General features: G+C 43.2%; 1 protein-coding gene across 4 annotated transcripts in view; it reads right to left on the minus strand.

The window, feature by feature from the left end:
• DDHD1 (DDHD domain containing 1) overlaps positions 1–17,895 on the minus strand; it is a 405,278-nt gene that overhangs the window by 298,678 nt on the left and 88,705 nt on the right. For all 4 annotated transcript variants that reach the window (XM_033952944.1, XM_033952942.1, XM_033952943.1 and 1 more), the window contains one exon: positions 16,241–16,388. In XM_033952944.1, coding sequence (XP_033808835.1) covers positions 16,241–16,388 — 148 coding nt within the window. The remainder of the gene's footprint in view (positions 1–16,240; positions 16,389–17,895) is intronic.

Consider the following 17,895-nt stretch of genomic DNA (forward strand, 5'->3'; position numbering starts at 1 on the left):
AAAATGTGTCAGTTTTGAGAATTTATATCAGTCTATTTAAAGTTTTAAAGAATGTTTCCTTTATACGTAAATAAAGAAAAGTATATAAAATCGTACCCGTTTGAGGCTTTTATGTATGCAGCGGTGACGGTGACGGGGCGGTGAATGGGGTTGCAGTGGCGGTGACGGGGCGGTGAATGGGGTGGCAGTGGCGGTGACGGGGCGGTGAAGGGAATGGCGGTGACGGGGCGGTGCAGAGGATGGTGAGACGGGGACGGGGCGGTGACAGGGACCAATTTTTTCACCGTGTCATTCTCTAATGAGCACATCAAGATTAGCGTTATAAAATATACTTGAACGTGGAGTGGTGCGTCTGAGGATTGAATTGACAATCTTATATTTCTGTTTCCTCCAGCCTTCCTCTCTGCTTGTGTTCTGTTGGAGGCCAGGTTCCTGAAGAAGGGCTCCTCCCGAAACCAGCGCGGTTGAACCTTTCCTCCTGGCGCGGTTTTTCCATTGTGTAACAGTTTTGGATAAGTATTGTTTCTTTTGGATATGATTTTCACTTTTTGGCATGGTTTTTGACTTTGTTTGTGATTTTGTGTGAGTTTTTTGAGGGGGTTTGGCTGGCAGGGTTTGTGTGGGGGTCGCTCAGGTTGTTTGTGTTGAGTTTCATTTACTCACTTTGATTGTTGATTGGTTTGATTTCTGCACACACAGGGTGCTCGATGATGGTGTGCGGGTGGAGGCTTATGGCCTTGACCCAGAAGTGAAGTGTCGGAGCTGAGCTCCTATCACTGAGGGTTCACACTGAGAGCGCCCTATAACATCATATAATGTGACATGTTCTTTGACATATTACATTATATTTGGTTTGTAAGTTGTGAGCCAAGTTAGACACTTTGAGCTTCCCCCTCACAGACCTTGATGTGACTTGGTTGCCTTCCTTGTTTTTTCAAAAATAAGGGGAACAGTTTTGTTATTGGTCATTATTATACTAAGCACCTTGGTGTTGTATGTTATATTGACCACATCAATATGTTCATCATATTATTATATTTGATGCATCATCATTGTTATACAAGTTTTAATGTTGTATTTGTTGTTGTTTGCATCAATAAAAATTGTTTGAACTTAATTGTGCTTCATCAGAAAAATTTTAAAGCACATTCTGGAGTTGCTCCAAGCCATAAAGCTCTGGTTTTTTTGACATGTGCTATTATGTTTTTGCTTAATTGAGCAAATTTATTGGTATTATAGCTACAACTTTTATGTTTTTACACTCAGTAATGATACGTTGATAAAAATTTTATGCAAAAAATCTTGCAGTATTTTATTAAATGAACCTTCAATATGTGCACTTTATGTGGAAAATACAGAAATTTAACATACTTCACTAATTGCTAAACACTGGAGTAGTCATCTACCAATGCCGTTCCAAATGCTCAAGCCTTCAATGTCTTCTTGAGAAAGGATAAAGCCTGTGATACGGTTTAACTCCTAGCAACAAGGCCTCATGATGCACTGGGTCTGTTGTGATGCCAGTGGCAAAGTCAAGTTATCAGTTTAACACCTCGCTTGGCTGTGTTGTTAACCATCTTCAATGTTGACAAAACTGTTCAGCAGTTATGGAAGTCTGGCTCTTCAGATCATATGTCCACTAGCTTTGCCAACCATTCATTGGTAATACCAAGAGTGTGAAACAGGAAATGTGATTCAGGTCCAACCAAATCTTATATTTACACATTTAATCTACATCCATAATATAATGATGCATTATTACCTGTTTAGTGCAAAAATAAGATGATTTTAAGAGAAAACCCCCCCCCCCCCCCCCCAGATTTTGGTGATGCTTATATTCATTGGCTTTGAGTGACCCCAGGATAACCTAAACTGTACAAAAAATATTTTATGATCAAGCAATACAAATTCATGGAAAAACTTCCAATTAGTAAAATTTCTCCAATTTTAGTTTTTTTCTGAACAACTCTACTATGGTATATTGCAGGAACGTGTGCCATTCCCTTCCTTGTGAGTTTGTGTTGGGAGTGTTTTTCACCAGTTTTTGTTTTAAATTAGGTGGCTGTCAGAAGACCAGCATGGGCAGAGCTGGGAATAATTTTTTTAGCAATTCATTCTCCTGGAGTAGTGGCTGTAGATCTTTTATAATTTTTCTCTGTTTTTCCAGCTCTGGATTGTATGTCACTACAAGGGGGATTCTCTCTTTAACAGTGTTCATGTCTTTGCACTGCAATAGGTTTTCTCTGGGTATTTCAAGGGAGGAGATTATTTTGGACTTGTATCCTTTTTGTTTAACATTCAGTCATATGTCAGATGCAAAATTATTCCCTAGAAGTCACAAAGTGACCAAAGGACACACGCAAGACTGCAAATATGTACGGAGTCCAGGTGAAGACCTAGAATGCCAAATGCAACAGGTACCTTGACCACCCTAAAGGACTGACAGAAAATGTACAGAGATGCTTCACTGAAGTGCCTTAGCAAGTACCCTGGGCCTCTGAAGCTTGTGTGTCCATGTTGTGATTTAACAGAGCTGGTTTAATGGATGCAGAGAGGCTATCTGGATTAGACAGACTTCTTCAAAGTCAAGACTTCAGTAACCATTGTATAGGGCAGTATGTACACACACAGAAAGGACAAATCCTTCATTGCTCTTTGTAGAGAGCCTTGCCAGAGTGAAACACTAAAGAGATTATGTAATTATCCTGGTAAGCTCTTTTCCATTAGATAGGCGAGACTTTCTAGACAAGTCCCAATGGCTGCATGCCATATGCATAAGGAATCCACTCTGGATTTTTTCTTTGACTCCGCTTTCTAGCTCCACCTGTAGTTAGTACCCAAGCACCGAGAGCCACCCCACAAACGGGAAGTAGAGACATCCATGGCAATCAGATCCATAAACAACAATTCTGCTCAAGAATTAATATGTGAACATTAACTGCAAACAGTAAACAAATGCATCAAGGGACCTCAGAAACAACCCCTGGATAAAGTAGGAACATATTTACAGATTCTTCCCAGCCCATGAGCTGACTGACATCCAAGAATCAACTTGGAGAAGCATACACAGACTGAGAAAGTAGGCAGGAACAGGAAAGCCAGGGAGGGAGTCTAGAATGTCTCACCTATCTACTGCAGTGTCACAAACATTTTTAAGCTGCAGCACAGTAAACACAGGGCAGTGAATGGAAGGCATCTGGAAATGTGTGGCTGTTGACGTGATGACATCACATACATGTGTGACATCACGTCGACGTTGTGACCAGCCAGATATTCTCCCTGCTCAGGTCCCAGTTAGGATAGAGAAGAAAGGAGAAGAAAAGAAATCCTGGAGAGGAATTGGGAAGGGACAGGTAGTTCCTGAACATAATAATAACACTGTCCACTGGGGGAGCCCAAGAGGCCCTTGGAACACTACCAGGGCTGACAAAGCAGGGCGTTTCCCCAAGGTACTTAAACCTGTGTGTAAGAACAGAGAAGGAAGCCAGCTAGGGAGGAGGTTTAATCCTTTCCTCCCTAAAGAATCCTCTCAGACAAGCAGGAGCAATGGCCCCGTTCCAATGGAGGTGCTAGAGGAAGGTCAGGTTGAAGATCCTGTGTTCCCTGGAGAGTTACCTATGGAATTGGAGGAAGGTTGGTCAGAATTTGCTCCTCAAGTCACTGAAGCAATGCAGGTGGACTTTGCCTCCATTTCCAAACAGTGAGTGTGATTTTGAATGCTGGACTGTTTAGAGAATGTTTTTTCTTTTTTGTTCTTGCTATTTTTCTTTTTACATGCTTGGGAGTGATTAAAGGGGAGAGGTTTTGCTGTTATCCTGGGTGGGAACTGTGAGAGTCAAACTAAGGACTGTTTGCGTGCAAAACCTATCACTCCCTCTTTTTTCCTGGCAATATATGGAACTAGCCAGAGGCTTGTAGAAACTGTGGCACTTCTGAGAGGTGAAGATAAATGCCTAAGACTGTATTGTTTTTTTTTTTTGATGATTTTGAAAATTGCCTGCTTTAGTAGCAGCCAGTGTTTGATTTGAGTTGGACTACAAACCCTGGGCACAGCTGAAGTGTCCTCAGTTCTGAAGGCAAGTCAAAGACTGGCTTGTATTCTGGCTTTGTGCTATTTGAGTTGTTTCTCACTGGTGATGCAGCTGGTTGAACATTCTGATCAATGTAGTGGTTGTCTGAAGAAAACTACTTACCTGAGTTCAGGAAGAATAAATATGATTTTGCTTTTGAAGAAATAGATGATAATGACTTTGTGTTGTTTTTGATTCCATCTTGGAATCCAGTCCTGCAGGGTGGCTCCTTTTCCGGGCCACACGTCTGGGTGCTATTGGTGAAAGGTTCCATTGTGATAGTTACATAGGACTGTTCTGCATTACAGTGGGCCACAACGTCCATGCATGCACAGATGCTCTCCAGCCACAGCCTGAGCCTCCTTTTACTGTCAATGGGGCGAGCTGGAGGAGACGGCACCAGCTGACTGCTTATAGGACTTGCCTCATCACGAGAGAATATAGGTTGACAAAATGGCCTTACATATCCACTGGGAAATAGTGGCCTTGAAAGTGGCAGCGCCCCACTTAGAAGAATAAGTCAGAGAAGCGAAACTCATTAGTGACCTCCAGATAACATAGAAGAGCTCTTCAAACACCCATTTTCACAAAATGCAGTCTTGTATCGACACAATCTTCGTAAGAAACGAAGGAACCATGCGGAAAGAGATCCCTGTCTGAGATTCTCAAGAAAGACTCTCTACAAGATAGAGCCTGGAGTTCTGAGACGCGTCTTGTAGAGATAATGGTGAGAAGAAAAATTGCCTTCACTGTCAGGTCCAAGAGAGAAGCATCTTTCAGAGGATCAAACTGAGCCTTGGTGAGGCCAGACAAAACCAAATTAAGGTCTTACAAAGGGAATGGCAGCTCAATTGGAGGTTCAATGTGAAGAGCACTCTTCAAAAATCTGGCCATGTCAGGATGAAATGCAAGGGAAGGAATATGGTCCCGGGTTCTGAAACAAGAGAGTCCTGTGACTTGGACCCACAGAGAAGCCACTGTGAGCTGTTTATCAAGGCCTGCCTGAAGAAAAGCAAGCACTACGGAAATAAGAACATAAGAATAGCCATACTGCAGGGGTGTCAAGGTCCCTCCTTGAGGACCGGAATCCAGTCGAGTTTTCAGGATTTCCCCAGTGAATATGCATGAGATCTATTAGCATACAATGACAGAAATGCATGCAAACAGATCTCATGCATATTCATTAGGGAAATCCTGAAACCCCCGACTGGATTACGGCCCTTGAGGAGGTACTTTGACACCCCTGCCTTACTGGGTTAGACCAATGATCCATCAAGCCCAGTAGCCCATTCTCACGGTGACCAATCCAGCTCACTAGTACCTGGTCAAAACCCAAAGAGCAGCAACAATCCATGCTTCCAATCCAGGGCAAGCAGAGGCTTCCCCCATGTCTTAATAAAAGACTATGGAATTTTCCTCCAGGAATTTGGCCAAACCTTTCTTAAAACCAGCTACGCTATCCACTTTTTACCACAACCTCTGGCAACATTTTTCAGAGCTTAACTATTTGTGAAAAAATATTTCCTCCTATTGGTTTTAAAAGTATTTCCCTGCAGTTTCATCAAGTGTCCCCTAATCTTTGTAATTTTTGACGGAGTGAAAAATTGATCCACTTGTACCCATTCTAATCTACTCAGGATTTTGAAGACTTCAAATTATATCTCCCCTCAGCCTTCTCTTTTCCAAGCTGAAGAACCCTAACCTTTTTAGTCTTTTCTCATACGAGAGGAGTTCCATACCCTTTATCATCTTGGCCACTCCACACTTTCTTGGTTGCCAATGTTGGAAATTCTTCCACACCTTAGTGTAGGCAGACGTCATAGATGTCTTCTTAGATTTCAGAAAAGTAGAAGCAGGGAGCCTTTGAAAAAAAAGATCGCTAAAAATTCAAGATGGCCGCTGCTAAGAAATTCACACCAAATCGCGATATTCTTCACAGCAAACTTTAAGTTCAACACAAGTTTTATTGAATTTTTTGTGGTGTACATACCAAAAAAGGAATCAGAAGATAATACACAAAAGAAATATAAATTCAGGGTACATTTATCAGCATAAAGACAAGTAAAAACATTATGAATGAACTTGAAACATGCAAGTACTTTGAAGTACAAATGAGCATAGCCTCAGAGTAGCGTTAATACATGTAAGTGTAGAAGACATAATATGATGCATAAATTGTACCAAAACATACAAAAGGTCAGTTGTCAGTATAATCAATGATGGGTTTCCATATGGCATGAAAATGAGGAAGGTTGTCATTCTTCTCAACAAATACTCTCTCGTATTTGGCCGTAATACATAGCATGTTCCACCACATGTGAAAGTCTACTTTGGAAAGGTCTTTCCAGTTGTGCAACAGCGTTTGGATTGCTAACGACATCATTATAGTCAAAAGAATGTCTTCATCTTTAGTTAGTGGTGTTGTCAGTGCTTGGGCTCTTAATAGGAGAATAGAGAGAGAGAGATCATCTGCGATGTTCAAAATAGAACATATAGTGGACCATACTCTGTCCCAGTATGGTTGAATGAGTGGGCAGGATATTAGAAGATGTTCAAGAGATCCCTCTTGTTGAAGGCATGACCAGCATAATGGAGATACTTTGGGATCAATTTTACTTGACAGTAGTGGGGTCCAAGTCGCTCTATGATAGACAAAGAATACAGATTGAAGTATGGACGCTGACTTAACAGATTTGAAAAATGAGGACCACAGTTCGGTCCAGTCAATGGCATCAGAGGGTAGCTTGAGTTGGTGATGCCATTTGGTCTCAAGTTCTAGAGGACCAGTGAAAGACGATTTCTGTAGTATTTTGTACCAAACAGATGCCCGTAAGGGTACAGTAGTTGCCTTATCCAAGATGTTATTTAAGCCGGAATTATTTGTCAGCTTGGGAGCACGAGGTAAGGAGTGTTTGATACAATGTGTGAGTTGAACCCATTTGTAGTGTTGAGTACTTGGAAGTCCAGTTACGGAAGTTAGCTCTTGGAAAGATAACCAGTCTCCATCTTTCATTAGGTCTTGTAGCGTCCATATGTTGTAGTGTTGCCATATCTTCCAATCCACTACCATATGCTGAATTTTGAATCTGTCATTATTCCATAAGGAATGCAAGTTAGAGTTCTCCCACGTCAATGAAAAAGTGGAGTCAACATCCATAATGGCCCTTTTATAGGCCAGCAGTATAGGATCACGCTTATCCTGTTTGGTCAAATCCGTGCCGGCTAGATAATATAGTCGTTTCTTACCGTAAATTGCACCCTCCATGTGCAACTAGGCAGGGGGGTCAAGACATCGTGAGCCATGGTAACCTTCAGACCATTGCCTCATAATAAATGCTTGCTGATAATGGATGAAGCTAGGGAAATTCACTCCTCCGTGTGATCTGAGTGCTTTTAATTTAGAAAGAGCTATACGTGATTGTTTATTATTCCATAAGAATTTCGTAAGTAAGGAGTCAACCTGCTTGTAGAAGGCCGGGGTCAGATAGAAAGGCCGGGGTCAGATAGAAAGGCAACATGCTCAGGACATAGTTTACCTTGGGAGCCGGCATCATCTTTATCGTCTCAAGTCTTCCCCACCATGTCAACTTTAATGGGGACCATCTATTAATACAGGATTTGAGAGTATCAAGTAAGTATTCCTCATTAAGACGGATGGTTTCATCAATTGAAGGGCCAAAAAAAACACCTAAGTATTTCATAGATGAGGCCACCCAATGAAAACCAAATTTAGAGACTTCAAATTCAGCCGCTGGACAGTTGATAGGCATTACCTCAGATTTGCTCTTGTTTAGTTTATATCCAGACACAGCAGCGTAATACTAGATGAGGCATTGATGTTGGTGTAATAAATAAGAGTATGTCGTCGGCATATGCCGATATTTTGTATTCACGATCATCAATTTTAAAGCCAGATATATGCGGATTGTGTCTTATTCGTTGCAGTAAGGGTTCTAGTGCCAGGTTGAATAGTATAGGCGATAAAGGACATCCTTGTCGTGACCCCCTGGTAGGATGAAATGCTGTAGATGATGTTCCATTAATAAACGTCTTGGTGGAAGGTTTGGAGTATAGAACCTTTATTTTGGCGAGGAAAGCATCAGAGATGCCATACCATCTCAATACCTGAAAAAGGAAAGGCCACTCTATTCTGTTAAAGGCCTTTTCTGTGTCTAGCCCTACTGCAAGAATCTCTTGATCCTGACGGTGTATTTGAGATATGACATGGGCAAAGGATCTGGTATTATCACTGGAAAATCGACCATTAATGAAGCCACTTTGGTCTGAAGAAATTAATTTGGTAGCAACATGTTGAAGACGAACCGAGAGTAGCTTGGCGTAGATTTTCGCATCGACAGTAATTAGAGATAATGGTCGATAATTGGCAACGTATCTCTTGTCCTTACCCGGTTTGGGGAGCACTATCAGCGAAGCTTCTGTAAAAGTACCGGACGCTTCACCGTCAGCTATAAGATGTTCAATAAATTGGTAAAATGGTGCCAGGATTTCTTGGAAAGCTCTATAGAATTCAACTGTCAATCCATCTGGGCCTGGAGCTTTCTTGAGGGCCATAGACTGTATAACATCCGTTAGCTCAGATATCGTTATCGGATTATCTAAGGTTGCGTTATCGTTGTGATCAAGTGACTGGTGTGGTATGTCTCTCAAAAATTCACAGGATAATTGGGGATCGCAAGGATTCGATGTAAGGTGCGATAGAAGTTCATGAAGGCCTGGGATATATCGGTAGGATCAGTGATCTCTACTCTGGTGTCAAGTTTGATAGTTTCAATATGTGATTTCTCACTGCGTTTTTTAAGGAAATTAGCAAGTAGGCGCCCACATTTATTTCCTGTCGCATAATAAGATGCTGACTGCTGAAATACAGATTGAGAAGCTCTGTGGCTCAAGGCAGAGTTATACCGAAATCTAGCCTTATTCAGATTCATTAAGAGATTCAGATCCGTTGGAGTACGTTGATGTTGTGATTCTAAAGCTTTAATGTTATCTTCCAGTAATTTCTGTTCGGCTTTCCATTTCTTAAGTTTATGCGCTGAATAATTGATAGTCACTCCCCGAACATAAGCTTTAAAAGCATCCCAGCAGCAAGTCCATGATGTGTGTTCAGGTTTATTGAATCTGAAATATTCAATGATCTGTAAACTCATATGCTGGCAAAATTGTGGGTCTTGCAGAAGAGAATTACTGAATCTCCATTGAGAGGTACATAAGCGAGGCATCTTCTGTTTGAGCTGAATAGAAATAGCTGCATGATCTGAAACCAGTATAGGAAAGATATCAGACTTCAGTACAGTGGCACTTAAGGATTCACTGACCAGGAAAAAATCAATGCGCGAATAGGATAAGTGCAGAGGAGAATAAAATGTGTAAGAATCAATATCTCGATGCATGTGTCTCCAAATGTCAAGAAGTTTGTTATCTTCAATTAGATTATGCAGGGCATACCACAAGCGAGTTTTCTTGTATGCACAGGAGGACCGTCTATCTCTACTGGAATCCATAACAAGATTAAAATCACCAGCAAGTATCAGTTGGGAGTCACCATCTTCAAGGAGGGTTTGATGTAGTGCATGAAAATAAGTTGGGCAATCCGTATTCGGGCCGTAGACGTTCAGGAGACAATACTTCTCTCCAGCATGGAGAAAATTAACCTTGACCCATCTACCGTTAAGATCCGTAGGTGAGGAAATTATGGAAAGCTCAATTTTATTTCTAAATAGGGTTAGAACCCCACCTTTTCTGTTGATAGCAGGTGAAAAATATGGTGGAAGAGCCCAGGGTATTGGACTTTAGCCGAGGTGTTGGAGTCCAAATGAGTCTCCTGAAGCAGTACAATATCCGGCTGAAAACTCTCAAGATACGTCAGTATTTTCTTGAGCTTAACTTGGTTGTTGAGACCTTTTGTGTTCAATGATATAATGTTAAGAGACATTATAAAACAGATGATAAAGCATATAAACAGTGCATTGCAAGGAAATCATCTTATATTCATTACTCTGAGGAGGCATACATGACATCCTGATGAAATATGAAGTAGTAATAACCAAACTGGCTGTTAAGTTGAAAGAGAACAGTGTATACAAAAACAGTAAACAACTAAGAACAGCTAAGTGAATGCACCACATATCCCCTATGGTGACTAAAGTGTCACCTCTAGTAGACAGTGCGAATGCAGCCAAGGGCGCCCAGAAACAGGAGCCGGAGTAGCTAGGGCTCCCATCACCCCCTGAATCATTTATGATAGAAAAACCAGACATGTAATAAACGAGCACTCTGATCATAGGAAGAACATATGATTAACAAGGAAAGAAGGAACACCGTGGCAGTAAATAGAACAGAACGACATAGTTATGCCTGTGTAAGTGTGATCAAGTCCACAAGGAAAGTGTGTCACAGTGGGTTAAGTTAGACCTGGTTAATAGGCGTCAGTGAAAGCTGTTTAATATAGGTAGCCAGGTCATCTGAATTAGTAAAGTCCTTGGTGCTGTTGTTAAGGGTCACCCTCATACGCGCTGGATACATTAATCCAAATCTTGCATTTAAGGATTTGAGTTGAGGTCTGAAAGATAGCAGGAGCTTGCGACATTGAGCTGTAGGTTTGCTCAGGTCTGGCACAAATAGCAGAGTGGCGCCCTCATGCTGGATCGGAGCTTTAATTTTCGCCCTTTGCATGATACTGAGGACGTGCTGTTAGCCCAGGATTTTCATCACCACAGGTCTGGGCCGACGGTCAGCAGGAGTGCGGTGAGAGGGCACTCGATGTGCACGTTCAATCTCAAAATCATGGGTAAATGTAATATCAAGCAATTTGGGTATGAGGGTTTCCAGCTGCTGAATAAGATCATTGTCTCTGCCATTTTCAGGTAGCCCCAAAAGTCGTATGTTACAGCGTCGGGACCTGTTATTATTTTCCTCCAGCTCCTGCTCTAAGTAATACGAGCTGTCTGGCGTCTCAGCTCAGTTATTTGTAATGAGGTCGCGTCCATCTTGGATTCAAGGATGCCTACACCTGTCTGCAACGAGGCAAATTCAGTAGTTAGGTGGTGAGTTTTTCATTTATTTCGTCGGTGCTCACCTTAGTTTCAGTCACTAAATCCTTCAGCTCCCTCAATTCATTAAGAATCTCACGGCTAGAATCGCCAGCAGGGGGGAGGAGGAGGGGAGCGGCGTTTTCGAGGGAGAGACCGGGTCCGGCTTGTGCCTCTTTCCCATTTTTTTGTCCGACATCGGGGCGGATAAAGGCGGCGATATCCACCACTGTCTTCCCCACAGTGTTACAAATCAGCGGCAGAGTGAATCGCTGTGAGTAGCGATAGTGAAAGTGGTAATTATGCGGATTCTATTAGAGGGATCCGGGAGCTCCGCGCTCAAGCAGCCATCTCGTGCGGGCTCAGCAGCGCCCCCACAGCAAACTTTAAAAACAGTGATTTTAGGATTTTTCAGGTAAGGGAACACAGAGGGATATGCAGAAACCTTCAAAACTTGGAAATTCAGACCCCCCCCCCCAGTCGCGTACCAAGGGGGGGGCGGTCGGTCCGCCCGCCCCGGATGCACGCTCCAAGGGAGTGCACAGCCGGCCGAATCCAGAACCTCCCGTGCTGCTTCAAACCGTACTTCAGCGCGGCTGCCCTACATAGAGCAGAGTCGGCAGCCGTGCTGAAGTGAAGAAGGTCCTGCAATGACTGGGAAGTGACGTGGGGGGGGGGGGGACCGGCAGCCGCAGTCATCGCGGGATCTTGCTGCAACTAACTGCGTCTGCCGGCCCAGCCCCCTCCGACGTCACTTACCTTTTCCATCGGAGCAGAAGCAGTCATCGCGGGATCTTTCGGACGGAGAAAGAAAGGAGGTCAGGGTGGCATGAAAGAGTGTGGAGGATGACAAAGGGGGGTCAGGGTGCTATGGAAACATGGTAAAGGGTGAGAAAAGGGGGTCAGGGTGCTATGGAAACATGGTGAAGGGTGACAAAGGGGGAGTCAGGGTGCTACGGAAACATGGTAAAGGATGACAAAAGGGGTCAGGGTGCTATGGAAACATGGTGAAGGGTGACAAAAGGGGTCAGGGTGCTATGGAAACATGGTAAAGGGTGACAAAGGGGAGTCAGGGTGCTATGGAAACATGGTGAAGGGTGACAAAAGGGGGTCAGGGTGCTATAGAAACATGGTAAACTGTGACAAAGGGGGGTCAGGGTGATATGGAATCATGCTGAAGGATGACAAAGGGGGTCAGGGTGGTATGGATGCGTGGTGGAGGGAGAGAAAGGGGCAGATGCTGAAGGAATTGCAGGGAAAGAGATATAAGGGGTAACGATACTGCATAGAATTAGGTTGTAGAGAGCGAAAGGGGGCAGATGCTGATGGAAGTGGGGGGAAAGAGAGAGAAGGGGCAGATGATGGAACTGGGGAGAGAGAAGAGGGCAGATGATGGAAGGAGGGGGAAGAGAGAGAAGGGACAGATGATGGAAGTGGAGAGAAGGAGAGAGAAGAGGGAAGATGATGGAAGTGGAGGAAAAGAGAGAGAAGGGGCCGATGATGGAAGTGGGGATAAATAAAAGGAGGGCACATGATAGGGGAAAAGGATTGAGTTAGGGAAATACTGGAGGGGGTGAGGGAAAGAGGTGGCAAGTTGTAGGTAGACAGTAAAAAAGGAAATTGATGAGAGGGTAAGAACGTAATCTAGATGGATGCAGAAAATAAATTGAAAAGGAAAATGAGGGAAGAAAGGGATTGCAGAAGAGAGGTGTGGGAGAGGGAAGGAGAGGAGAGAGATGCCAGACCAATGGGGGTGAAAGGAGAGATGGAAGGGGGAGGCATACAGTTTCTGGAAGGGCAAAGAAGGAGAGAAGATGCCATATAGGGGCAGAGAGATGGCAGACAGTGAATGGAAGGAAGAGACTAACAAGAAGATGAGGAAAGCAGAAACCAGAGAAGACAAAGGTAGAAAAAAATTTTCTATTTATTTATTGCTTTAGGAGACACGCGTCACTGTTTCTGTGGTGTTGCATTGTATGCAGAGTCCAGCTTCTTGCTGGTTCAATTTAACCTTTGTCTATGTATTTCTATTTTATCCCCCCTTTTACAAAACTGTGGAGTGTTTTTTAGCACCAGCCGTGGTGGTAGCAGCTCTGATGCCCAGAATTCTATGAGCGTCAAAGCTGTTACCACTGTGGCTAAAATCCACACTACAGTTTTGTAAAAGGGGGAGGGGTTAGTTTGTGATTACATATTCTATATTAGGCAAAGGTGTTTTCTGTGTTCTGTGTGTTCGAAAGACATGGTTTTCTGTTAGGATTGACGGTGTAGGCTTGATCTGTACTAGTTTGGCTTGTTTAGTTTTACAATGGGTGTACTGATGTTGTACTGCTCACTGCATATGTAAGATGCTGCCTTTTCCTAGGTACTCATGTGTGACGTGTGGCTTGTGACTAAAAATCATGTTTTTCATACAGATGGGGGGGTGCCAAAAAATGATGGGCCCCGGGTGTCACATATGCTAGGTAGGCCACTGCCCACCCCTCCCCACTGATCCATTTTACAGGCTGACAGCCTTTATTCACTGTGACCTGTGCTGCAGCCTGTCTCAGCTCTCTTACAGTAGCTAGAATCAAAGAACTACTGCCTCATGCTGGGAATACCAGACACTGTGCCTGACTGCACCTGCACTCTCGTGGACTGATGGAGGGACTCAGAAATGGCGGAGGTGAGAAACACAGTCGACACCCTGTGAGATACTCTAGAATCTCCTAGGTATGCCTAATAGCCTACGTTCAAACCTTCATTCAGTAAAAGGAGAAAAAGCAGGAACGGCCCCAAGCTCCTTAGAAGCAGATACAGGCTGGTTGGCTGACAGGTACCACCAGGGATTAGCCTGTCAGCTGCAGACTGAAGTATATGTGATTTCTATGCAGACAGAGCTCAAGAAATGCTCCAAGCACAAGTAAATCCTGAAAAAGGACAAAATACACTGAATAAAATAATAAAAACAAGAGTGCAGAACAAGCAAGCACCTGCTGGCACAAATGCAGAAGCGAAAAGCTACCGATGGAACTAGAGTCAAAGAAAAATATCCGGAGTGGATTCCTTCTGCATATAGCATGCAACCACTGGAACACAACCCACTTGTCTAGAATGTCTCACCTAATGCAGTATTTCTCAACTTCTTCACGCCAAGTACCCCCTAAGCCTAACAAATACCAACCGACTAACCCCACCCAAGCTCCACCCACTGACCCCACCCCCACAATATTAGTACTACCTGTTATTGTAACGCAATTTCTTCCATTCATTTTTCATATACACACAATATCTTGCTAATACATAATGGTAACCACAAAATAAAAAAAAAAAAAACAAACCCACAAAGCACACTGTACACAGAGAAAATATTAATTTATATTCAGGGTTTTTTTTTCAAAGAGGTCAAGGCAGATGACTTTAAAATATGCAATCAATAACAACTATAGAAATATTAGACAAATATAGAGCAAAATATAGACAGCAGATATAAATTCACAAAACGGACACATTTTGATCACTAAATGAGAAATAAAATTATTTTTCCTACCTTTGTTGTCTGGTAATTTCATGAGTCTGGCTGCATTTCCTTCTAACTGTGCATCCAATATTTCTTTCTTTCTGCCTCCTGCACACTTCCTCTTCTCCGGGCCCCATTCCCTTCCCCAACCAACATCTCTCTCTATCTTTGTCCCTCCATGAGTCTAACTTTTCTTCCTCCCTCCTCCACCCCTATTGGCAATATGTCTCCTTCTCTCACTGTCCATCTGTCTTGAGGGATCCAGGCATCTTTCCCACCCCCTCTACTGCCACATCCAACATTTCTCATCCCCCGATTATGTGCAACATTTTTCACCACTGCCCACAAACCCCATGCCCTTCTATCACCACTCTCCAACACAATGCCGCATTTCTCCCTCCATCACTATGTCCAACATTCCTCCACCTTGCATCCCCTTCAATCTGCCTTCTCTACCACCATATCCAACATTTCTCTCTCTCAGCCTTCTAGTCCCCATGCATCTCTACCTCACTCCTCCCTCTCTATGCCCAATTTTCCTTTCCCCATGTGCACCATCTCTTACTCACACTTATGTCCATCAATTCTCCCTTTCTATTCTATTCAATGTTCATGCTCACTTCCCTTCCTTCTGTGTCAAGTTCATGCCCTCCCTCCTCTGCCTTCCAGCTTTGTCCCAAAATTAAGTTGCACGCCAGGGATCTCTGCCTGTCCCACCTTCCCGCCTCCTCTGTCCACAGAAGCCTCAGGTGCCACCGGGGATCCAGCTGCCCGTCCCCTGCTGAAGTCGCTGCTGGGGATCCCTCCCTACCTGCCTGTCCGCCACACCATCCCCCACCCCCGAAGCTGACCCTGTTAACTTTGTTTGAGCTAGACTCGCTCCATCCTCCCCCAGCAGCAACTCAGTGCAGGGATAGGGCATGCAGCGATTCACAAGCCTTCCCTCTAAATGTGAATTCTGACGTCGGAGAGAAGGTTCCAGGTCAGCTATGCAGCGTGCGAGTTGCTTGCCTGCATCCATGCACGGAGTGCTGCTGGAGAAGGAGCGAGCCAGTCTGGCTCTAATGAAGTAATAGGGTCAGATTCTTATTCTTTCCTTTCCTAATTTTAAATGGAGTTATTTTCTTAATGAATGTGAACTATACATTGCAAACTGCTTGGATCCTTTTTAGACTGTTACGCGGTATATAAAGTTTTTAATAAACAAACATAAGTTTCTGTAATCTAATGCCAGTAATACTTCTAAACTCAATAAGAGCTCCTGTACAAACAATGCTTATTCACATAATATTTAAAATGCCTTATTCTCTTTCTAAAGCAAGAATGCACATTTGTAAACATGTACAAAGAAAATAGACCATAAACTGAAACTACAATGGAATATCAGAATAATCTATTTGGCAGTAATTATCATTGTACTTTACATGTAAAAATTGAAAAATCTGAATTTTTATCATAAAGAAGGCAATAAGCATTTTTCATGAAAAAAAACAACAACCTGTCATGAGCGGAATGGATAGGCACAGAACAAACACAATAACTTTATTGAAAGCAAGTTCCATACTTTCATACTGGAACCAAGTTACATTTCACCGAGTAGTCATGTATGAAGTACTTACATTGCAGTATTTTTAATAATTCTTCCTTCTTCCATTTTCTGGCCAATGCCATGAACCACAAACACTATATGAGTTGTTTGTGGTGGTTTATCCTCATATGTAGCCTCTTCCACGTAACCTCTATGAAGTCTTGTGCCACTACTTGATGCTACAAAGACACAGTATAACTTTGATTTTTATTTCAAACTATACAATACAGACAGTATAATTTTGGATAAACTAAGATTCTGTTCTAGACAAAGTATGTCTTTAGGAAATGCTAAACTGCATCAGCTTCAGATCTTTCTAAATTTTCTCTCTCAGCCTCTGCATTCTAAATCTATACATGTTATAAGAGTAGTGCTAACATTTTAAAAGAAACAAACAGGATAAAGAACTAGTCTTCAGAGTCCACACAGAGGCAAAGAACCACAATGAAGCTGACAACAGTGAAAAGCTGAACAAAAAAACCCAAAGATGATCCTCTTATGGGGGACACACAAAGCTTTATTTGAATTGGAAAGACTTGACACAGGCCTATGTTTCAGCTGAATGGCCTTCCTCAGGAGTCTGAACATTCCTAAAGTGTAGAAAAGTTCACTAGTGTAGATCCTTGTAAAAGAAAACCAACAAAAAAACAAACAAACAAAAATCAACGCTGTGCAAAGTAAACTACACACTCCATTCCACAGAATTCTGTGCATGAAAAGCAATGTTACTTACCATAACAGTTGTTATCCAGGGACAGCAGGCAGCTATTCTCACTAATGGGTGATGTCATCCGACAGAGCCCCGATACGGACATCTTGAAAGCATGTCTTGCTTGAAGAAACTTAGAAGTTTCGAGATGCCCGCACCGCGCATGCGCCAGTGCCTTCCCGCCCGATGTACCGGGCGTGTCTCCTCAGTTCAGGTAGCTAGCCTGAGAAGCCAACCCAGGGGAGGTGGGTGGGACGTGAGAATAGCTGCCTGCTGTCCCTGGATAACAACTGTTACGGTAAGTAACATTGCTTTATCCCAGGACAAGCAGGCAGGTATTCTCACTAGTGGGTGACCTCCAAGCTAACCCCAATGGGATGGTGGGAGAGTTGGCAATATTAAGAGAATAAATTTTGTAACACTGTTTGGCCAAACTGTCCATCCCGTCTGGAAAAAGTATCCAGACAATAATGAGAGGTGAATGTATGAACCAAGGACCAAGTGGCAGCCTTACAAATCTCCTCAATCGGTGTCGATCTGAGGAAGGCTACAGAGGCTGCCATTGCTCTGACCTTATGGGCTGTGACCTTACAGGGAAGGGATAATCCAGCCTGGGCATAGCAGGAAGAGATACAAGCCGCCATCCAGTTAGAGATGGTGCGCTTCGATACAGGTCGTCCCAACTTGCTCGGATCAAAGGAGACGAAAAGTTGAGAAGCAGTTCAGTGTGGCTTTGTGCGATCCAAGTAGAAAGCTAGAGCACGTTTACAGTCCAGAGTGTGCAAAGCAGATTCCCCAGGATGAGAATAAGGCTTTGGAAAGAACACTGGAAGCACGATGGATTGGTTGATGTGAAATTCAGAGACCACTTTAGGCAAGAATTTTGGATGAGTACGAAGGACCACCTTGTCATGATGGAATACAGTGAACGGTGGATCCGCCACTAGGGCCTGAAGCTCGCTGACCCGGCGAGCTGA

The sequence above is a fragment of the Geotrypetes seraphini genome, chromosome 7, assembly GCF_902459505.1.
Source record: "Geotrypetes seraphini chromosome 7, aGeoSer1.1, whole genome shotgun sequence".
Classification (NCBI taxonomy): Eukaryota; Metazoa; Chordata; class Amphibia; order Gymnophiona; family Dermophiidae; genus Geotrypetes; species Geotrypetes seraphini.